General features: G+C 40.2%; 1 protein-coding gene and 1 long non-coding RNA gene across 2 annotated transcripts in view; one reads left to right on the top strand and one right to left on the bottom strand.

Moving 5' to 3' along the window:
• The window catches only part of apoba (apolipoprotein Ba), a 103,938-nt gene that overhangs the window by 47,826 nt on the left and 31,884 nt on the right, over positions 1 to 24,228 (top strand). Inside the window, exons 15-19 of the mRNA XM_034216591.1 lie at positions 41 to 244; positions 15,802 to 15,975; positions 16,049 to 16,254; positions 16,352 to 16,534; positions 17,216 to 17,346. Coding sequence (XP_034072482.1) covers positions 41 to 244; positions 15,802 to 15,975; positions 16,049 to 16,254; positions 16,352 to 16,534; positions 17,216 to 17,346 — 898 coding nt within the window. The remainder of the gene's footprint in view (positions 1 to 40; positions 245 to 15,801; positions 15,976 to 16,048; positions 16,255 to 16,351; positions 16,535 to 17,215; positions 17,347 to 24,228) is intronic.
• On the bottom strand, positions 20,847 to 23,774 carry LOC117546380. Its single transcript, XR_004569001.1, has 2 exons — positions 22,993 to 23,774; positions 20,847 to 22,025 (listed from the first exon to the last, which is right to left on the bottom strand). It is a non-coding gene; the product is annotated as an uncharacterized LOC117546380 (long non-coding RNA).

Here is a 24,228-nt window from a genome sequence, read left to right as displayed (position 1 = left end):
TTCTTGATACCCTACATTTACACTGATAATATCCCTCCAGGTCCCAGATAATCTTCTGAAATATATCGCAAACAGTGCCCAGAAGCTCATGGAGGATGTGCATGTCTCACCAGCCCCTGAAACCATTGCTTATCTTCGTCTCCTCGGAGCTGAGATAGGATACATGAAGACCAAAGACATGAGAAATATGGCTCAGACTCTGTCCATGTACTACCATGTTTTCATGAGGGAGCTACCTGTCAAGGTCAGATGTGTTGATTTCTAACATTTATTTTGCAAGAGAACTAAACTAAAAACATTTGCATTTTTACATCGACAAATTTGTGTATTGAGTATTGTCAATTGATTATTGACAATACTCGGGGCGGGGCTGAATTATCGGAAAACATTTCAAAATAAAAGCCCACGCTTGGTCAAGTTTATAGATATTTTGGGAATAACTGGAGAGGAAGTGTAGGAGCTAAAGAAACAGGCTTTTATCTCCTCCTAGAGCCTATATTGGTAAGATTACTTTAATAGAACTGGATACCATGTAAGGAGAGATGGAACAAGGAAATGTGGAGAGGTGAGACGTCCTTCCTTTCTCTGAAGCATCACGTAAAGCCATGGGCACGGGAAGGGGGGTGCTGAGAGCGCTGCAGCACCCCCTAGCGGCAGGCAGGCGGTGCAGAGCTCCCCTGTCTGAATTATTATTTGACGGTTATTGCTGTGCATAATCTGTGTAATATGTAGCCAATAAATTCCACATTGTTCGTAAAATAATATTTTACATCTTTGTAGTGTGTGCTCGCCAGTGGCGTCGCCTGGCCTGCGTCGCCTGGCCGAATGTTTTTTCTGTAGCCCCGGACAATTCTACCTCAATAATATAATACATTAACCGTGCTTTACGTGACCCTCATCATGACACTAGAGAGGACGGCAGGACTGTAATTTCCCGTGTTCAGTGAATGCAACAGAGGCAAGACACCAGACCAATCAGAGAGTTGCATGGAAATAAAAGTGTGCTTGTGTCATTCAAGCTCGGCTCTGTGTGTGTGTGGAAATAGCGCATTTAAAGAGAGAGAGAGAGACCCCCCCCCTTCCCTCGAAAAAAAAGAAGAGTTATTACGTCACAGCGTATACTTCAGCTCCCACAGCCAAGCAACAATTACAAATGAATTAAGTCGGCACGGCGGCCCACATTGAAAATGACTTAGGCCTACTATAAGCTTTCGTTCGTTATTCTCGCGTCCAGGACAGAAGCTTAGGATAAATGAGTCCAATGGAGTCTCTCGAATAAGGTTCAAATGGATACTTTAATTAAAATGGCGCGGTAATGTTACAAGCAAAATATTGTTCTGCGAGAAAGAGAGGGGGAAGCTGCAGCTCCCTCTCGCAGTCGCGGCCGTGAAGAAAGAGCTCCACAAAGCTCCGTCACCTGACTATATATCTCATTTGGCTCCTCCTCTTCAATGGCGGTTGTGGCGTAATCTTCCGCCCTCCTTTCACCAATGTCCGATATCGCACATAACAGAGGATTTTGACATTGTACAATACATTCAATACATAACTAAACACACCTTTTCTCCTCATATTCTCTTTCATGACTTTTCATTTATTGCATTTTAACGGCTGCAATCGTTACTTTTCCTTAAAACCTGTAGTCAAGTTACTGTTGGTATTTCGGAGATCCTTTCCGGAATAGCTTTTCAAAATAAACTTTAACCACAGACGAAAGCTAACCGGAAGTATTTTCACAATAAAACAGTTATAAAATTACTGGTATTTAATCTATTTTATATCATTAAATATTGATTTTAATTTCTAACAATCCCTCCTTACAGACCCTTTAGGGTATGTAAATAATACTGAAATCAATGAGTTCTTCATCTGAACTTTGCATAGTACATAACTCATATATAACTTACAATCAAAATTGAATGGTTCAATAAGATAAGATAAGACTTTATTCATCCCGGAGGAAATTGTTGTGCCAGAGTAACGTTATCATAGCATTATTAATAATCAGCGTTGAGACTAACGCGGTACAAGTAACGCGTTACTACATGGTGCGTTACAGCCCGTCCACACAGCGGCGTGCGTTGACGCTTGCCGGCGGGCGTGTCTGACACTCGACCAACAACCAATCACATGAATCTCCGGCCCCTGACACACAAGCAGCGGTTTGATTGGCTAGAGCTTGTACTGGCATATGATTTGATTGGCTGACGCTTCTGCCGAGGCGTCAAAAGTTGAACATTGCTCAACTTTTGCAGCGAGCCACGCCAGCAATGCTCCGCGTCGCTTCCCACGATGCAGTTCGGCTAAAAGTGACGTCACCCCATTCAAAGTGAATGGGCAGAAGTGTTGGAAGCTTCAACGCACGCCGCTGTGTGGACGGGCCGTGACTCAGTTACTGCGTTAGTTTTTTTATATAGTCAACAGCCAGGTGAACAGAGATGAGAACTGCACTTAAGTACTTGAGTAAATGTACTTAGATACTTCCTGTGTCACATGCGGAGACGGGCTGTGGGCGTGTTTGTGTTGTTTACTAACAAGACTATCATGGCGGCGGCGGAGCTCAAGTCTAGTTTCTCCACCTGGAGATATTCTCACTATTTCACTTTTGTCGAGCACAAAGAAAATAAAGTTTTAGTTAAATGTAAGTTGTGTCTTGGCGGGTCAAAGATCTTATCTACTGCCCAAACCAGTCATTCAAATCTCTTAAAAACAAATGCAAAAACAACATGCTGGGACGAAGCTAGTAGCTAAAACCACAGAGACTCAGCCGACGCCACTCCACCTCCACCTAAGCAACAGCGGCTTGATTTTAACCAAGGGACTGCTGGCCGGGAAAAGTGGATAAAGCCATTGCACGGTATGTTGTAGAACACATGCAGGCTATTGCTACAGTGGAGTCACCCGCTTTCAGGGAGCTAGTTAGCATGATAGCATGTCCGGGCGGCACACGGCATATGGGACACTTTTTCCAACTACCTGGAGAAAGAATATACAAAAATGGAAAGCCAGCTAATATCAATGCAATCCAGATTGCATATAATGCATGTCAAGTTGATCAACAGATTGTATTATTCTCCAATGCAATAACAGTACTGAAATGAAGGCTATAAGGGAATTAATGGGAGCCCTTTTTTTTGCAAGCAACTATAACCTTTTCACAGTAACGCATTACTTTTGGGTTTAAGTAACTAGTTGAAATGAAGTAACTAGTAATGGTAACTAGTTACTGGTTTTCAGTAACTAGCACAACACTGTTAATAATATGAATAATATAATATAATATTGCACATAGTTATATATATATAGCAGCGAATAACCTTAACTTTACAAAAATACAAAAAATACTTTGACTGAAGTTTTGCCTTGTGCATAACTTCTAGTGTTAACAATCAATATCATTCTTCAAAATAGCAGCAATGGCTTGGGATCAGAACATTTCTTTCCCCCTCCTTTCACAGAAACCGTTCTCATACCACGCTCAGTGTTAAGGCACTTGTTTTTACAAAGTGAAAAGAAACAAACTATTTTAGAATAGCACAATGTAAAAATAATACACCATTCCAGAATAGTATAAGGTAATAGAAAATACTCCATTGTAGCATTGTAGCTGGTTCTTCATTCAAATTATATCATTTGAAATATCACTGGTTTGGACCTTTAGAAGTATCACATCATTTGGACATTCTTTGAACAATCTCATCATTGAACATCCATCTCTGTATTTGGGGGTGGGTTGTCTTGTTCTGCTAGCATTTGTAACTGTCTCCTCATGAGAAATGTACCCTCCCTCCTTTCATACCATTTAAGGTATGAAAGTAATATGTTCTCTAGAAGAGGCCGTCGTGATCAATCAGTACGTTAGGACATGGAATGCAACTGCAACATCTAGCCCTCCCCTGGGCATCCCTATGCTATCCTTGTACACTGTGGAGCCTAAACTCTCCCTGGGACTGGTCTCTTAGCCCTACTGGCTTTGGGGTGTTTCGCCATGTTGCTTAACTACATAAAAAAACATGACTGGCTGTGCTAGTGCACAGGTCCCAGTCCAATCCTGTGGCAAGACTGAATACAAGGTTTTAGTTCCACGATACCACCCAACATCTACTCTGGGATACGGCATTTTAGACAGTCATTTCTGGGAGAAGATGTTGGTCAGTTTCAACAGTTGTAGAATTTCATCACTTAAAAGTTCCTACTTCAGTACCTTTGGGTGGTCTGTTCTAATGCAGTGATAAGGTCCCTGAAATGGTGTGAAAACCAGTGGAATATCACTAACTCATTATACTAATTTATCTTCAATTCTGGTCTACTTAAATAACTATGCTGACCCCCTTTAACAGTGTGTGGAACCTTGGGTGCCCGAGCATGTGATAATTACTCCCTCCTTTAACAAGGGCTTTAAAAACAGAAGTCATTTCATTAATGGTTTGTAGTTCAATTTAGGAATTTTCACTTATGGCGGATATGTTTCTCCTTTTAAATAACATCTCTAAATGTCAGGTCATCACTGATTAAATGGATGAGCATTAGGAGCTGGTGGCACTTGTCTTTTAAAACTCATACTCTGGTGCCGTGCGCTCCCTCTGAAGCTGCAAGTAAGATTTAAAAACATCTGCAGGGTGGGTTGAGCGACCCCTTCTCCCTGAACGATATTGGTTGTCAAAAATATGCACCATTAAAATGAGTGATCCAAGGCCCTGCATGTATTACTCCCAATTATACTAGTTTTTCAAAATTAAAATTTGTAATCGCTCTTTGCCATCGCTCTTTTGACAGTGGTCTTTTTAAAACTCTACATCTTGGACGACAACCAAATGTAATTTCCACCTTAACAGTTCTCCTGTGGAAATTACTATGCTACAATAGTGAAATCAATACTTTAGATTGGAATACTTTCTTTGGCTTGGTTCTAGCTCTACCTTTAACAAATAAAGATGTGTCTGCTTTTATAGAGTGGTTACTAAAACTATCCCTTTAAACTGTAGATCAATATTGTAACAAATTAAATCTTCCCCAAATTCTCACATGAATAAGAATCTCTTAATGAATAATTAGTTTATATTATGGAAAAATTGAATAATATGTTCTACCCTCAGTGTGTTTTTAGGATTATTTTCACATTTTACTTTAATAGTTTCCTCTTTCTTACTTTATAAATGTACCAATTGATTAATTAATTGCTAATAAATATTTTTCTTTACGTATTTATCGTTGGTGAATAAGTGTGTTTATGTGTAAACTCACTCTCCCGTTTTCCTTCTCTCCCCCTCTGGTTGTCAAGCCACAAACCCCTCACATTCTGCTGGACCATGCCAATTCCTCTGGTTCTGTCCTGTCCTCCATCCTGTCTTCTCCTCAGTCCATCCGCTCTTGAATCCTTCTGCTGTAATTCTTTTCAGTGGCCCAACTGCTTTGTGTTTCATCTCCTCCTTCACAGTCTCTTCGCTGTTGCATGGAGGGCGTATTCCGCTCTCATGTCCCACACTTTGCTCTTGTGCCAAATCTCGTGGCTCAGCTTGGAACTTCATGTCCTGTCTGAGGGACCGATGAGAGTGTGCCTCTTTATGTCAGCATGCTGTTTTGGTTCTGGATGCCTCAGGTGGAGATGGTTCTGGATGCAGTCTCGTCATTGTTGGTTCAGCTCTGGTTCTCTGTCTGTTCGATGGAGGAGGAGGAGTCTCCTGCGGTGAGGTCTTTTGTCTGCTTGGAAGATGGGGTTGTAGCGTTCTGACAGGCGGAGAGAAAGAAAGATCTCGGGACGCATTACCTATAGAAGATTCTAACTCACTGAGGTAAAATAAATCCAATATTTTCCACTCTATTTTCCTAAACATACTATCTGCCTTTCCAACACAATTAATGCCTACTTATAATTTTACCATATCCCTAAACATTGTTTCCACCCACTGTAACATGGCTACTCCAAATAACTCTTTCAGGAAACCATTTTCTTCTATAAATTAAAAATACCTACATGTTTCAAGCACCACATATTTCACACACTATAAAAGAACGTCCCCATATTTTCTCCATTATTTTAAATCTCACTGTTATTTAGAACATAAGTAACTTTTGTGACTGAACATATCTGCAATGTCGCCACAATCTGCTGGGGAATTTTGTTCATAGAGTTTGTACGTACAAAGCTGTACTTGTGGGTTAGTAGCCTGTTTCTACTGTAATCATTTTCAATAATTCTGCTCAGATAGGTCACCCTGATAGGTTGTTCATAAACTTAACAGGGGGTGTTTCTGGCACAGACTAAAACATGGATCCAGTGTATTTGGAGATTCCCCTAATCTGTAAATCCCCATAATTTACATATCCCGATCACTTGAACCCATCTCATCATTTGATACAAGAACTGCATATATGGGGGGTGAATCATCTTGATTGTAATCGCCTCACCTTTGGGAACGAGTATTTCTAACTCCTCCTCTTGTTGCTCAGCTGATCTTTTGGCTCTGGGGATAAGTGAAAGTTTCTGAAACACAGCTGGAGTTTTGTTAGTAATGTGGGCATTCTCTATGAGTGGACTAATGGATCCATGTCTTACTTGATATTGTACTCCCCATCCAACCAGAAAGGTGCCAAGTGTAATGAGCACAATCAACAATGCTATTCTGACTCTTATCCCTAGGGGACCCCACAATAGCTTTGGCTTTGTTCTTGACATCATCTCTATTTTCTCCGTAGTTGTGTCAGTTACAGAATTTAAATGATGAGTACAAAAATAACGTATACAAAAATTGGGCTTTTTTTCAGATGTAAAACAAAAATAGGTTTTCACTTTAGTGTACAATCTATAAAAATCTAAAGACAATTCGTCTTTTGAGCTGTTTCTATCTTAATCTTATTTCTATTTATTGTTTTGTTCCAACTCTGCCAAATCAGTCCTAACTCCCAATCATTTTCTGGAATTTGCCAGGGGAGGGTGACAATGTGTGAGGTGGTGTCAATTTGCTCTTTTTTCTTTACCTTTAAACCGGAGCGCGTGTGAAGTTCGTTACAACTTCTCACTGTTCCGTCCACCGGGGATCAGCTCACTGTCTTTTGTGAACTTTCACCCTCACCCAATCACCTGGCAGAACAGGAGTCTCTTCTGGTGTCTTGTCTGGTATCTCTGTAGCTTTCTTAGCCTGTGTAGACAAAACTTGGATTATATTACTCAGAGTTCTGACATATTCATTACTTTTATTCGTCTAATATCTAAAACTGGACCACTCCCTCCTTGGAAGAGGCCCAAGCTTCGGCATACCTTTTGTCGTTATGAGACCTATTGTTAACTACATGTTATTATTTATTAACTACAACGTCACCGAAATCAACATATCTGTATAATCATGACACTCCCTCCTTTGAGATAACATGCACAACTAATATTGCAATGATTACCCTATTCTGAACAGGACATGTAAAACCCATAACGTTGCATTAAATAAATATAAATTCTCTGTGTACCCATAAGGCGTACAAAAAGATCATATGATGTATGGTTTTCCAATGGTATACATGCATATTCACTAAAGATCTGCCATTAGCACAAAAAATAGTTTACTTGTTTCAATAATGGCTTTTGTCATGGTATTATGCATCATTGTTGCTGCGAAAAACAATACCCCTGGTTTCGCTAATGCGTCTCAATAATTATAGGATTAGAGGATTGTTTGATACTGCTGAACTAACATATGATAAAATAATATTTCTCTAAACTAGAGGGAAAATACGAACTATTCTCACAGAGGGTGACATGCATGAAGGGCTGGTGCCCCTCACTCAAAATGAGATATTGCCTTACGCACTACATTATAAATCAATAAAATCACTCAAGAATAATTAAATAAAAACTGATTCTTGAAACAGTTGTAAAAACCCTACAACTTCTTCATCCAAGATCTCAATCAGTGTTATGTTATTTAGTTTGCAGTTCATGCCTTAAAACAGATATTTCAGACCGATTTTAAAATGATGTTTGTAATCTGACTCCATAAATCACATAATTGTTCGACTAAAAAACTACACTTCCACTTACAATAAATTAAGTTCCCCTTTAAACACAGCCCCGGTCTTCTGACGGGGTCTATCTATGTACTGGCTGGAACATGTTGTGCCAGTCTCTGTCGCTCTGTCACTGTTCTCCCGCTAACAGTCACTCTCTAGTTCTGCTGGGTTCTTGTTGACTTCTTCACTGGTTTGAGACAAGCGACCCTATCGGACACCTCCCTTTGTAGCCAGACTTCACCACAGCAGAATCGAGTTTCTGTTTTCAGGTCTCAACAGCTCCACGTCAGGTGTATCGTCGCCCCTTGAACTGCAGTCGGTGTAAACAGGAGGATTTGGTAAGGATCCTCCGTCTTGGGCGAGTACTAGGTTTCCGTCTTCATATTTTGGGTGGAAACCCATCGTCTTGACCTCACTAGCTGTGTGGACACAATAGTTTTCTGTGTGGGGGAACAACATCATCTCTATCCTTCTCATAATTACAAAAATAGTCTGCTAAATGTTCTACTATGTCTTAATATTCTACTAATCTGTGGATGCTTTATATGTAAATGCAATATGCTACTCCCTATCTTTTAAATAACATTCATCCTCTCCCTCCTGTGATGACAGATGTGGCTCTATGTAGCTGGATTTCAAAATACCCTTGGGCTGAAGATGTATCACCTGGTGGTCTGGCCCTCTGAGCTTTCTCATTGTTGTGGTTGATACCAGGCTGTCAGTGGCATTTGGTTCATGTTTGGCAATCCTGTTCCTCTTTCCCTGGGACCCCCTGCCTCTGTCGTAATCATGGACACCTCCCCTGGGGTAACTGCATGGAGGGCCATTGTTTGGTGCACTGTTCTGTGGACATTTGTAGCAGCCTTCATCTCTTCTTTGTCTTTTATTTCATTGCAAACCTTTATTTATCCAGGTGTATCCCATTGAGATCATTGATCTCTTTTTCAAGGGAGACCTGCTCAAATAGGTTCCACATGAAACATAAACAGAACAACAAAAAGGACATCATACAGCATAATTACAGGGATTTATAATTTATATAACTATCCACATGAACAGGTACCAACAGCTTCCGATTGAGTAGCATCCAACCGAGCTTTAAAAACATTTAGTGGCACCAGATTGCTCAGTTTCCATTTCAATTGCAGACTATTCCAAGACAGAGGAGCTGCGCATCTAAAAGCCATCTTCCCTAAGACAGTCCTAGCAGTTGGAACATTTAATAAAAACATGCATGCGATCTCAGGCAGTAGCCACTTACAATTCGCCGTGAGATCAGGGAGCAGATGTACAGTAGGATGGAAGTTTCCCTAACATGGTCATTGCCCTCCTCTCCATTGTCCCTTTTGTTGATGCTGTATGGGAGTGTATACCTGTGCTTGCGGCTGTACTTGGGTAGGAGGATATGCAGGTGTTTGCTGTTGCTGAAATTGTGTGGTTAGATATTCTGGTACTTGCAGCATCCTGTGTAGCGGACAATATCTGGCCCAATGTGAGAACTGACCACCCATCCTTCACCTTGGAAACCTTGTCCTGTTGATCGATTACCCCCTTGGAAATGTCCTCGTCCTCTGCCACTTTGTCTTCCTCGGAAACCTCCTCCCCCTCTCTGTTGATTCTGCACCTGAATCTCTGGCACTGCCTGAGCTTGAATTGTTGGAGGTGTCTGACCTGCCTTCTCTGGTTCTATGGCCATCTCTGAGAACTTCCCCTCCCTTCTCCTTCTCATGTTCTTATAAGCTTCGGTGTCTCTCCCAGCTTCCTGGCTCTCCAAGAGTCTTTGGTTTAGTGCCTTCACTGTGTTACCTTGTTCTGTAATTAATTGGTATGCTTCTTCTTCTCTTCGCCTTTCAACTCCTCGTGTCTTGAATTCTTCTTCCATTCCTCTGCGGTGTTCTCCCATTCTTCTGTTGAGTTCTGCCTTCAGCTGAGTGGCACTGGATAGGTTTCCTGCCTCATAAGCCAATTATCTCTCTCCTGCGGTTAATTAAATTGAAGCATGGTGTAAAATGTTGTTCTCTGGTATGTCGGGAGGAGAGTCTTCGGTCATGCTTGGATACTGCCTTGGAGTTTGGATAACTGGAGCGGCTTCTATTATTCTTGCTATGTCTTCCCTCATTGGCAGGTCTGCTTCTTGGACCACATTTATGCTGTCTGCCGGCCCAATACTGACATATTTTAGATGATGTAACAGATCTATAACTCTTGATTTCCTTTGGTCAGCTTTCACCCATGGACTTTGCTGTTGTAGGTGTTCTTCATGTCCATCGTCAAACACTGCTATTACAGGGGCTTCTGTTGGTCCAGGCTGATCATCTTCTGGAATCAATCCCCCCGTTTGCCACTGTTCCAACAGTTTATCTATGTGGTTCCATTTCTCCTGTCTAAAATGTGGATGTGTCGTAGCATCTGATCTTATGCGTATCCTCTCTTTAACAGTTGCAGTTGAGCCTGGCTCTGCGTCTGGTCTCAAATTAGTGTCTTTCGGTGACATGTTCTTTAACTACTTGAATGGAATTATTAAGTTATCAAAGATGAAGCACCAATCCTCTGATTAGCACCTTCGTTCCTGATAAATAATATCCTATGTCATCAGAATTTAAATTATTATTATTATTTTTTATAAATATTTTTTTTAAAGTTTGAGTTGTTTTTAGAAGTTAAAAGTTTTTTTAAGTTTTTTGATGAAGCATGTGTTCATTTATAACACTTAAAATTAAACTTCAGAATATTATTGTATCTTTCCCTAAAATATGCTTTATTTATTATTCTGCTCCTGTGATATGTAATAATTATGTACTACCAGCAGAGTGCGCTGTTGTAATTTCCAGCTTAATCCACTAGGGATAGCTGTTGCAAAACTGAACAAGAATAATCTTATTTTCCTTAAAAATATCTTAAAAAATGGGAAAAATTACAATATGGTTAAACAATACAGCACATAACTGCCAAAACACATTTGCAAACAGGAATACTTCAAAATCCGCCAATACACATTTGCCAGCAGAAATACTTCAAAAATCAGATTGGACTTTTAGAAAATACAATATTCCTTCCCTACAAATACCAAACTTCCAATGGTATAGATAACCTGACTATTTTCTAGTTCCAACTCTGACAAGAAGTATGATGTTCTTCACAAGATGGAGTGCCTAGCCTCATGTGAGTGAAACTAGGTGAATGAGAACTTACAGAGTACTTTCAATTAGCATTTCACAAAATGGCGACTGCCGTGTGTCTGTTTGTCAACATGAGGTCAAAACAAGATGGCAACTGATTTTCCAACATCTAACCATAGACTGTATATATAAATGGACGTAGGGTCAGTGACGTCACCCATAGGATTCTGCAGAGTTGCCGAGAAGCCCTTACGGCCTGTCCACACACAGGCATGAAAAACATCTTGAAAAATCTTGATGCTGGGCGTGTCTGAAGCTTGGCGATTTTTTGCGAGCAACGCGACCAACAACCAATCACATGAATCTCCCGCCCCCGACATACAAAGCAATAGCAATGTTAAAACGAAGTAAACTGGATATAAACTCCCCAAACAGGCGAAAACCTACCAGTTTCACCCACTGTCTCTGCCACCTCCCTCCATGCCTGGTTCCTCCGGTTTGTATCCCGGTAAATAGTTCTGGTCGTAAAGAACCGGGTGATTTGCTACCGTAATTTCTCGTTTGGAATATGAGGAAATTAACTGCGGTCTGGCTCTCCCAGCTTGCACGTGGTTTGATTGGCTAGCGCTTGTACTGGCGGGATTTGCATAACCGTGATTTGATTGGCTGATGCCAGCTTCGAAAGCATCGGGAGCATCAAAAGTTGAACATTGCTCAACTTTTGATGCTTGCAAAGCCATGCTCCGCTCCCCACAATGCAGTTGGGCGAAGATTCAAAATATTCTACGTCACCCCATTCAAGTGAATGGGCGAAGCTTTGAAAGATTTTGTTCATGCCTGTGTGTGGACGGGCCGTTAGTAGGTGGAGTCGGCCACTAACGGCTCGACAGTGACGTCAGAGTTCAACTCCCGCCTGTTCCAGCCTGCTCCAAATACGGGCAAAGAGGCGGAGCCGAGGCGGGACCTGCTGCCACCGAGCTGGAAGTTCCAGAGCTAGCTGAAGCTACCAAGCTAAGCTAACATGCTCCCCATCTGCACACTGCCGTCGCATTTTACGTAAGCGGACATGAAACTATTCAGCAAAACTATAAATAATAATCTAAGTTATTGAGTTTTTAGCATAATACTTCAGAATCTTAAAACCCCTTAACGTTTGTATGCAATTGTGCTAAATTCAACACTGGAATCAAGCAAATATTAATATGTTATAATAATAACTAATGTAAATAACTAATGTCACATTAGTTATTTATATTTTGATATCACTTAATTATACGTTTAATACATTTAAGTCAAGCTAAGGTACATGTGATGGTAGCTAGTTAGCGCTCTTACCTGTGAGGCCTCCTCCAAACAGCATAATAACCAGACTGTATCATTACAACTAAGTAGCAGTTCTAGATCCTTGACTTCAGACAAACAATTAAAAAGACAAAATGTATTTAAAGACCAATCTTTATTTGAATGTGCCTCTTAACCTGAGATATTAGTTATACAGTAATAGTATTGACAATCTAAAAAAACTGAGCAACTCAACAGTCAACTTTATGTTTCTTATTGTCTAAAGCATTTATTATTTTCATTTTTCCCCTCTCATATTCAGTGTGGACGGATTGAGACAGCGTGGTGTCCAGAGAGCTGCAGAGACTTCAGGGAGAAACCTCCATGTGAAGGACGGATTGAGACAGCGTGGTGTCCAGAGAGCTGCAGAGACTTCAGGGAGAAACCTCCGTGTGATGGACAGGACGTCCTGTCTGTTGGTTTGGAGAGGACTGAGGGTCTTTCCTCTGCGAGGAGGACCAGGCCTGATGGAGGAGCCCATGCTGGGCACAGCTGATACCAACTGCACAGGCCTAGTCTGTCACTTTATTTGACTAAATGTGTTTACTTATACATTTAATAGGTTTACACCTTCTGTCCATATGTGTTTTTTATTTAAAACATTTGATGAAGTTTTGGTTCACATTTCAATAAATTGTATTTGCTCTCCTTTTGTCCATTATTCTTACTGAAAATGTTAGATTACACATTCACATCTGACTGAAGATTGGCCCCATTTATTTGTGACATTGCAAACTCTGCGGTACAAGGCACAAGTGATGTGAAGCTCATAAAGTGAGGCAAATAGAAATAATCAGCTGATGGAGTGTAGATGTGGAAATAGCTGCATTCGATCAGCTGACTGTGTTTTCACAATAAAAGTAGTTTCTTAGTGAATGTCCTGTACTGGTCTTAAAATATCATAACATCAGCTTTTAATGTTCCTCTTGGATGTTCTTCTTGACCCTCAGAGAAGGAGAAAATGTCCTGTCTTTCAGGCATGTCCTTTCCTAACAAAAATGACAGGAAACATAAAACATATTATTGCAGAACAAGTGTATTATTTATGAAAGTGGTGTGTTTGTGTGTTTAGGGGCTGTAGATATAATTATTTTGTAATTGTAATGATTTTTTTTATTTCAACAGTGAGCTACAAAGACGATCAGATTATGAATGAACAGTATGAAGCTCATCAACATTGAAATATATGTTATTATCAAAATAATATTTAACTGTTATCAAAACGTAGTGCAACTGTAGAAGCTTGCTCTGTTGTCTCACTGAAAGAATCACTTTTACCACGTTTTTTACAGACAATATTGAGAGATAAATAGTAGCAGTTCTCACTACAGTATGTGTTAAATATCTTTGCCTTCAATACATTAAATTAGAAAGCTGACAAAATCATATTTCTTTAGCCTTTATTTATACAGGTGTAGATCTCATTGAGACACAAGGTCTCATTTTCACACAATCATATTGCTTGTTAACATCTAAATGTAACCTTTTGCATGGAAAAACATCAACTTAACTGATGTGTAGGTAATCTAGTATTTAGTATTGTTTAATGGAACGTATATCAGTGTATTCAAGTCAATACTTCATTTATTTAAACAAATATGTCTCTTGATTATTTGTACAGTATGAAAAATAGAGTCTTTGTACCTGTGCTGAAGTTCACTGCTGTGAGGAGTCTCTCACTCTCTGGTCCAGCCTGTCTGCATCACCTGGACACCTTAAACAAACAGATATATATACAGTATATATATATTAGGGCTGTCAGTCGATTAAAATATTTAATCGCATGATTGTCCATAGTTAATCGCGATTAATCAAATCAATCAAATTAATCAAATTAATCGCACATTTTTTATCTGTTCTAAATGTACCTTAGAGGAATATTTTTCAAGTTGTTAATACTCTTATCAACATATGAGTGGACAAATATGCTTTATGCTAATGTTTATTATCATTTGAACAATGACAAATATTCTCATGAATATTAAACACAACAACCTCTGAACATTACAAATATTCGCCTCAATTCAACCTGGAACCTCTCTCATACAATACAATGTGTGTGTGTGTGTGTGTGTGTGTGTGTGTGTGTGTGTGTGTGTGTGTGTGTGTGTGTGTGTGTGTGTGTGTGTGTGTGTGTGTGTGTGTGTGTGTGTGTGTGTGTGTGTGTGTGTGTGTGATGGATCGTTGGAGCTATGTGCAACTCAAGGCATATGCTCGAACCGGAGCTGCCTGGACGCTGCAATCATGTTGCGCACTATCCGTGCTGAGTGTGCTGACTTTTCGTACAATGTCCCACTGTCTGGCTTCCTGCATAAAGTCAAGTGCTCGGCGCAGTTGTGTCGAAATGTCGCTCCTCTGTTTTCATTTAAACAGCTCCTTATATCCGTTAGCAACAATGCACGTAAGGTCTCTCTCTTGCTCGCTCGGGCCACACATACACACACCCTCCCGGGTGTTTCTTCCCGTTAAGTCGGCATGACACACTAATAGGTTATTAAATATTAAGACGCCCTGAGACCAGTGGCGTCGCCTGACCTGGGCATTCAGGGCTTATATGACTGATTGAACTGGACAGGGACGTGCACAGACATTTGGAGGGGCTATTGCTCTAAACTGGAAAAAGGGCCTCTCCCCCGAAAAAAAACATAAGACTTTTTGAAAATTCTAACTTGTTTTTAATGTAAAAGGTTCATAAAATAAAAACACAACACTGTCATTGCAAGTGACTCTCAGTTAACTTTTATGTCCAACTGCTAAATTCGTTATTCAGGCACATGTTTTGTTTTGCGGTCCATATCTCATTAAAGTATCTAATGTTAGTAACTATTAAAGAACAAATGGGGACAATTCTGTTTTAATGTGACCATTGTAACTGCTGTGCAGACACACTGATAAAATAGGGCTTCTATAATTACCTTAAATAAACTCATTAATTAATTAAACCAGTTAAATATGCATTATTCTTATTCTTATCATTCTTTATGAGCGCAGTAAAAGTAAGGTATCTAATTACTAATTACATGCTGTATGCTGTATCTAATTACTTATTACATGCTTATTTCTAAAGTAGAGATATGGCAGAAATCCTACAATGAAGCGGGACAGTGAAGTGTTCTTCGTGAGAGGGCGATGAAGAGAAGAAGAGGGTGAGGGAGTTTACAGATGGAAAGACACAGAAAGACAGAAGCACTATAACAAGTATATTTAGGTGTATTTTTTGTAAACAACCGACGGTGTCAAGAGGAAGTAAAGTCCCCTGGTTTGTCCCCTATACTCTAACTGCCATGAGAAAACTCAAAATCAACACAAGCATATTTATACATACGCTTTTTTCCAACAGGCCTTTTTTGCATTGACATCGAGCACTGAAAATGAAATATTTGCGCACTACATCTTCATGGAGAATGCCTTCTCTTTATCTACTGCCTCTGGTTTCCCTTTGAAGTTCTCCATGGCTGGTGTGATTGCACCTGGGGTAAAGGGAGGTTTCACTCACTCACCTACTAAAACAATGGTAAGTGTATTTGTAAAATGAAGGTACGTCCCCTTTGAATTTCTATTAAAAGCTTTTCTGTTGTTTCTTGCAGACTGACTTGTCATTCATGCCTTCAGTTGGGCTAGAATTCATCACCCAGATGGGTGTGCACATTCCAGACTATCTAGAGGCGGGGCTAGAGATGCACAGTCAATTGTACTCTGAGAGTTCCCTCAATGCTAAGGTCACCCTGAGCAGGAACCAGATGAGATTGTCTATCCCTGCTCCTAAGTCAAACACGCAGTTGTTCAGCATTAGGTTGGTGGCACCTTTGCCAAATAAAACAAAACACTTTCAGTGTTTCCTAGTATCACGTTGACCTGTTTCTTCACTTCTCTATCTTTATGGAATACAGCAATGAGATGCTGTCAGTGTCCTGTGGTCAAACAGAAAAAGTGCCATCGTTGATGGAGGACAGGATTGACTCAACTGACTGCCAACCCCTTTTAAGAGGTCTAAATATCTGCACAATAGTGCGTTACTCCAATGCTACTTCCATCGACCAGGCCTCATATTACCCTCTGAATGGAGAAAGCAGGTAAGAAATCAAATGTAATACCCATTGCTCTTTTTGATTTGAGTTCTTTATTTGTTTGTTTCTATTTGTGCAGCTAATATATGAATAGTTATTGTTTTTGATGGATATTTTAATAACCCTAATGTAGTTCTCTATGATTTAAACTTTCCAGGTAATTAAGACTTGACCAAAGAGCAGAGACAATTCAATACAGCTTTACATTACATTACATTACATTACATGTCACTTGTTAGACGCTTTTATCCAAAGCGACTTACATACTCAATACTGTGGACAATCCCCACAGGAGCAATTTGGGGTGAAGTGTCTCAGGGACACAACGACATGCTGACTGCAGTGGGGTTTGTACCTGTGACCCACTGATCCCAACACCTCAACCCACTGCACCACACACCTCCCGCTTTATTTATAGAGCACTTTAAACCTCCAGACCAAAGTGCTTTACAGTCAAATAAACAAAACAAAACATACACCAAATAACACAGCACAGCTCACACAACATTAAACAAGTACAAGTAAAAACAATAGACAATTTAAAAGCAATAAAAGCAACACTCTAAAATATGTTAATACGCTAAGGAGAAGAGGTGGGTTTTAAGAAGTGATTTAAAAGCAGATAATGTGGAGACCTGCATGGGCAGATCGTTCCACAGTGACAAAATAAATGTGTTATTTTTTCAGGTTTGCAGTTGAAATCCAGCCGACAGGGGAAGTCTCACAGTACACTGCCACCATCATTGATGAAACGCTCAGAGAGGGTAAAAAGGGTCGTCATAAGGTAGACTCTCTGAAGCTAACGCTGAAGGCAGAAGGTACTGCTATAAGAAATATTGTGTTTCCATTGCACAATTCTACACCCCAGACTTAACATTCATGTTCAGCGACTATACAGGAAGTAGTGTTTTGAAAAGGTAGAAGTCAGGAATGTTGAGTTTATTCTGTTTGATGGTCATGCAATATGTTTTACTTTCATGCAAGACTTTCTGTCTTAGACCAGAGCAGTGTCGGCAATCCCCAGAATCAGAAAATTATACTTATGTAATAACTACACTCTCCTGCTTTTGCTCTGCTTCCAATGTAGCTATTTTTTAGTGTCGATTTTATTCGAACAGATTTCCCTGAGTTATTTCTGGGTGAAAAGTCTTCTCTCGGTCCAAGGGCAAGATTGCTTACTTAAGTAAAACTGTCTAGCTAGCATGTATCCTATTTCATGTTATGACTCTTATTTAATCTTTCTTTTTGGACATTTGGATTTGACATGCTTGGCGCAGACAAATGAGGTATGCACATGTTCAAGAATATCGCCCCAAAGGTCCTCTCACAGAGTTTAGAGAGGTTGAAGATAGGGTTTGGATTTGACTGTAAGTATATGAGATAATGCCTTTCATCAGGGGAACCTGAGTGAGAAAAGCATTCAGAGGCGTGTCAGGAAACTGGGCATATATATTGCGTACCAAACTATTGCAAATTTGCCGGTAACTAAATAAATAATTCTTTGGGAAGAGAGAACAATTCTGGGAGCTGTTTTAAAGATGCAAGATTATTATCAACAAACAAATATTTAAATAGTTTAATACCAAGGTTGGAACATAAAGACAATGCACAGTCTCATATGGAGAGGGGAAGCATGATTAGCAAATAAGATAAGATAATATAAGATAAGATGGACCTTCATTGATCCCTGTGGGGAAATGCAGGTGTCATAGCCGCAACAGAATGTTTCAGACAGAAACACAGATAGTACACATGGAATAATAAGAATACAATTAAAATCATACAAAATAAGATAAAATAGGAATAAACATGTATTAATAGTATGAATAGAAATACCAAAAATTACACGAGTTAAACTCTGAATAGGGCAGGGGTCTGCAACCTTTTTGACTAAAAGAGCAATTTTGCCTCCTTTTCTACCCATTATTTTTGTCTAGAGCCGCAAAACATATTTCATTGCTGGATAGCTTATATATATATATGTATATATTGTTATCTCATAGACAAAAACTACAGTTTTTTTGCATTTATTATGTATTACATTATAGAAAACGGTTTACTCACCATTAGATGTGTTGAGCTTTTTAGGACCAATGTTGATTATTTCAGATTTATCGCAGTTGAGTTTGAGGAAGTTTAGTTGGAGCCAGGATTTTATTTCAGTGATGCAGTTTGTCATGAAGTGGGTAGCAGCGGAGATGGACTTGGTGGAGATGATACAGGAATAAGAATCTTGGCAATATATTCATCCCAACCATTTATATTCTCCCCATTAGGTTGAGAGGTAGAATTCCCCACCTGTCAACATCTCGTTTATTAGTTTCACATAGTTTGCCTCAAATAGCTTTGATGTGACAGGAGTAATATTAATGCCCAAGTATTTAAATCCGTTAGTGGACCATTCAAAATTAACCTTACCATCCAGCTCTGCTGGACAGTCCACCAGAGATCATCTACCGATTTTGTTTCATTCGTCAAATAACCGGACATTTCTCCATATTCATTAAGATCGTTCAACAGAGCTGGAATAGACGAGGATGGCTCACTTATATATGTTAAAGGTCCCATGTCATGCTTTTCCGGTTATTACCCATAATAACCGGTGTTGTAGCTTTTTCTGCATGTAAACAGTCTGCAAAGTCACAAACCCTCAAAGTACACCCTGTAGCTTACACACGGCGGCGTGCGTTGAAGCTTGCCGGCGGGCATGTCTGAAGCTAGACCAACAACCAATCACCTGAATCTCCCGCCCCGGACACACAAGCAGTTTGATTGGCTAGAGCTTGTACTAGCATATGATTCGATTGGCTGACGCTTCCGCCGAAGCTTCAAAAGTAGAACATTGCTCTACTTTTCGCTTTGCTCCCACAATGCAGTTGTGGGAGACGTCACGGTCACCGCAAAGTGAATGGGCAGAAGTGTTGAAGCTTCAACGCACACCGCCGTGTGTAAGCTCCGTTACACTGTAGGTGTGCCGCGTTTGGGGAGGCGGGTGCTAGTGGCTCCCGAGTCCATGGTGCTCAGGCTGAGTTCAGGTTGAGTTTCGCGATATCTCGCTGTCTCGCAGACCCCACGCAGCAACCAGGAAACAACACTAATAATACAGCTCACACTGTCCGCTCCTCACAGCAGCGAGCCGCGCAACCTCCCGCCAACATGGCACCCAGACCCCACGCAGCATTCTCATCTGTTTGTCATTACTGTGTCATTTTCTGGTTGCTAACGCCAACATAAGTATTACATTCAAATGAAGTAAATTATTCAAGTTTACATTAACTTTGGATAATGACACGGGAGAAATGAGCGGAAGCAGTCTCTTTTCCTCTCCCCCTCTCGCTCTCTCTCCTGAAAGCCTGTCAGTATCGTCTCATGCAGCCCACTGATCCAGTAATGAGTGACCCGACAGTGAAGAATAAATATACTTATAACTAGTTTAGCTAGTTCCAGAGGTAGATAAAATAGCTAAGTGTGTGTTAGGTCGAGCAGCAGGATATCTGCTTCACACACGTTGCATACCGCTATTTTATTGTCATCTTCGGACACCTTAAAATACTGCCAGACTGGCGAGCTTGTTTTGCCGCGCACAGAGAAAAGTGTCATGTATTTTACTTCATAATTTTACGTCATGCGATCGGCTCTCGCGATTGGCATTTTTAGAGTGCACCGATCGATCGGCAGAGATTTAGTATCAGCCGATATCGATCGGCGGCCGATCGATCAGAGCATCCCTAATTATTAGCTCCCTGTCTACATGGGATGAAACCAGTTTGATCAGGTTTGATATGTTTGGGCTACCACTTTACAATAAGACTACCCTTATAAAGGGTTTACGAATTGTTTGTAATTAATTAATTAATTAGGTTGTGAACACTTTATAAATCATTAATAAGCTTTTATAAGACATGAGATAAACAGGGCAACTGTGACCGGTTGCTTGCCAAATAATGAGCCCACATGTATCTGTACTGCTAAGCCTTATATTGGCTAGCTAGCTTACTTCGTCTTCTTCATCAGCCAGCATCCTTGGTATCTGTTGCTCACTGAGTTGATTCTCCTCCCCCCCTCCATCTTGATGTTTCTTGGCATCTCTTATGACCATTTATGAATGAGTTACTACCATTTATAATTGGTAAAAGGGAGCCTTATTGTAAAATGTGAAACACATCACCATCTATTGATGAGTCACTAACATTTATAACTACTGAAAGGGTGCGTTGTTTTTAAGTTTAATACACATGTCCATTTATGAATGAGTTATAACATTCACGCTTACCTAATAAACATTTTTCACATGAAATGCAAAGTAAGATGCAACAGAGCCAAGCAAAACATTTTATTCACACATGAAGAAAATTAGGACTCAAAGTAATGACTGTTGATGAGTGATGCACATATTTATACATAAAAGCTTTTCTCAGACATAAATTAAAGACTTGGTAAGACATAATGGCACTCAGACTGGAAAGTCTTTGTGTATATTCTTGAACAAGCGTCCAAGCAGTCCATCAGGGTGAGCAGAGCCAAGCCAAGATGACCATTCAAGACCCTTGAGGTGTTCCTCCAACAAACTCTCTGTACGGTTTACTCTCAGTCTACGGACATGTCCTTTGACGGTCGACCAAGCTCTTTCTATATTTTGGATATGACTGCCGTCTGAGGGTTCACAAACCACCTGCTGTGGTTTATGGTGTAGTGGTTGTACCCCTTGTTACTCAGCACTCTCCTGTATGCCCTCCACTCATCACTAATAATGCTACTTCCTGACTTAACGTGCCGTCTAATCAGAGGGACAAGGTGGCATCTTGATCGTTTCTCCACTAGTTTCAACACTAGTCTGCGCTTTTGTCTTTAACTCCCATCATTCCGAAGACCCATTTCTTCCTTCTCCAGGTATGTCCAAAGCGTCCACATGCATACTAACAAAAAATAAATCATAACATCATCTTAGTTACGATACGATACGATATTACTTTATTTGTCAGATCAAGTCTAAAATTTGACTTGCGTCACAGCAGCTCCATGTCCACACATACACAATACATGAAACACAAACAACAACAAATTAACATAACAGCACAATCAGTGAGAGAAAAGCTGCTCAAAGAGCCTTCAGCGTGCATTTGATCTGGGATTTAGCTCTGTATTTACTGTGAGGACTGACTGATGCACAAAGGACTGCTTCAGTCTGACCTTATTGAATTGTGGGACCCTGTATCTCCGATTAGATGGTAGCAGTTCATATTCACAGTTCAGAACATGGTTTGGGTCAGAGATGATGTTGTTGGACAGCCTCACTAGGTTGTTATGATAGGCTGAGTCATAGAGTCTCTGACAGGGTTGACCAACAATCTTTGAGCAGATTTTTAACAGGTGGAGCAGTTTTCATTTTAAAGCTGCTGACAGACATTTGTACCAGGTAGTATTGCAGTACTGTAGAATGGACATGATCACAGATGTAAAGAACAACAGAAAAATTTCTCTGCTCGCCCCAAAAGACCTAAGACAGCGGAGAAAATACATTATTTGTTTTGTCCATTAACAACAAAATGCACACAAGTTACAGTTAAAATTGTTGCACATCATGTTTCAAAATGCCATACTTGTTTATTAGGTGCATTGTATAACACAAGTTAATTAAGCAATAGCTCACGACGGGCCTATGCTCCTTATATCACAGCTAAGGGGCGTGGTTCGGCCCGACGCGAAGTAACTTACAATTCTACCCGTGGTATACGCTCAGTATATCACGGCTAAGAACCAATCAGATTGCTTGATTTGACTTGTCCGTTTTATAAGGATAATTATACAGTAATGGTCCATATTGATTTATTTTTGTATTCTCTTACAAGAAAGCCCATCTCTAACTGCCGAACATAGGAATACTCAAATAAAATAGTTTACTTTATCAGCATTGGTATTACCAATGCTTACTATTTATTTGATACCAATTTGGTTATACAATTAATAAAAAGAACAAGGTTTGGGTTTGTTCTTCAGATACGACTGTGACGTTAACGTGTAGCTCAACCAACCATATAGTAATATCTAAGTAATCATCTTGAAATATGACATTAATATTTGTAATATACACACATCTTATTGTGAGGTTGATTTCACATACACTACGCCGCTCTTCAACACTACTTTGACGTTAGCTTGTCTAAATAATCAATCATAGCAAATTTAATTGAACCTTATCAATGCATAAAGTTACCTACCTAATAAAATATCTCTCTAACTTACAAGGATGACCTTATTTTACCAACCTCAAACAGAAGCCGTTTGTTCTACAGTATTATCCCACTTAATGCTTAACACTTCTCTTACGTTTTAACTTGGAGGCTATGATTAGCATCGTTAGCACAGATGTAGCTACACTTGCTTACTACATGCTAACCCAAGCCTTAACATTCATTAACGTTAGCTGACTAAAAACATAAGCAACACATAAATAAAGTACTCACCGTAAAACTGCATTCATGCACCGTCTGTTTTAAACGCGGAGCGAGTCATAATAGTCCGATCTAAGCATGAAGAATAGTCCACAAGGCAACAGCACAACAAACACAGCATGGGCGCAGCCTCCATTAATGTAGTGAATGTCTTAGTCCCTGATGCCAGAAACACTTTCAGCTGTGCGGGATATGGGGACTTTGCCTTCACGTTCTTCTCCTTTAACTTTTTTATTACGTCCCGCACTTGCTTTCTCTTTTTTTTTAACCTCATTCGTGTAGTCTTGATTGAAGTAGATGGTCTGTCCCTCATATGTAGTCTTTTTTTCCATGCCTGCTGTATAACCTGCTCTTTCACCTGATAATCTAGAAAGCGAACAATTATTTCGATAAGGACATCCACCTCCACCGGAATTTGTAGTGATGAGCGGATAAAGCCAGAAACAAACCCTATCGTGTCATTTTTCTCAGAGCCCTCCGTTATGCCATGTATCCGCACTTGTTGCGTCTCGACCTTGGTTCCAAGTCGTCTCACTTGGCAGCTAACTTTGCCTCTTGTTGAAGCAGGAAGGCGACCGAACGCTCCAGCCACACCGTCCTGTCTTCCGTGTCCCCCAGCCTCTCTTCCATATTCACCATTCGCTGCTCTAACAAGAGGCGCTTTCACACTGCAGTACTTTCCCACAAAGGTTCATCAGAACTTAGTTCATGAACTAAGTACAGATCACGTTCCACCGCTCCCATGTTTTCTTTTGTGTTGCCATAAGTTAGTCTCTCTGCGTTTGTGCGCTGGGCTAATGCTAATAATGCTAATGCGAGGATAATAAAATGGCGGCTTCATAAAACCTTTTGAGAGTTTTACGGGGCGTGCTTTGCATTCCGCCCAGCCAATCAGACATAGGAACCTTTTTCTCCCAAGAAAGTCCCTGCTCTCTAGCAGGGACGGAAAAGGGGGTAAAAAGGTTCTCATGAACACATTTTAGTTCCGGATTTTTTTGGTGTGAACGCAACATTTCTGAACTATATCGGAACTAAAGTGGGAAAAGTACTGCGGTGTGAACGCGCCTAAGGTTGTTCTTTCCACAAGTTTCTTCCGGTTTTGGGCATTCTGGCTATGCATCACTCATTCACCAATTAAAAAGAGGTGTCAATCATTAAAATCTACCGATGGGTACCAGAGATATGGAAAATTCACCCAAATGACCCCAAAGGTGTTTTTTGTTGTTGCTAAACATCTCTAAAAAGGTC

The sequence above is a fragment of the Gymnodraco acuticeps genome, unplaced genomic scaffold (assembly GCF_902827175.1).
Source record: "Gymnodraco acuticeps unplaced genomic scaffold, fGymAcu1.1, whole genome shotgun sequence".
NCBI classification, from domain to species: Eukaryota; Metazoa; Chordata; class Actinopteri; order Perciformes; family Bathydraconidae; genus Gymnodraco; species Gymnodraco acuticeps.
This window is presented reverse-complemented; position numbering and strand designations above follow the sequence as displayed.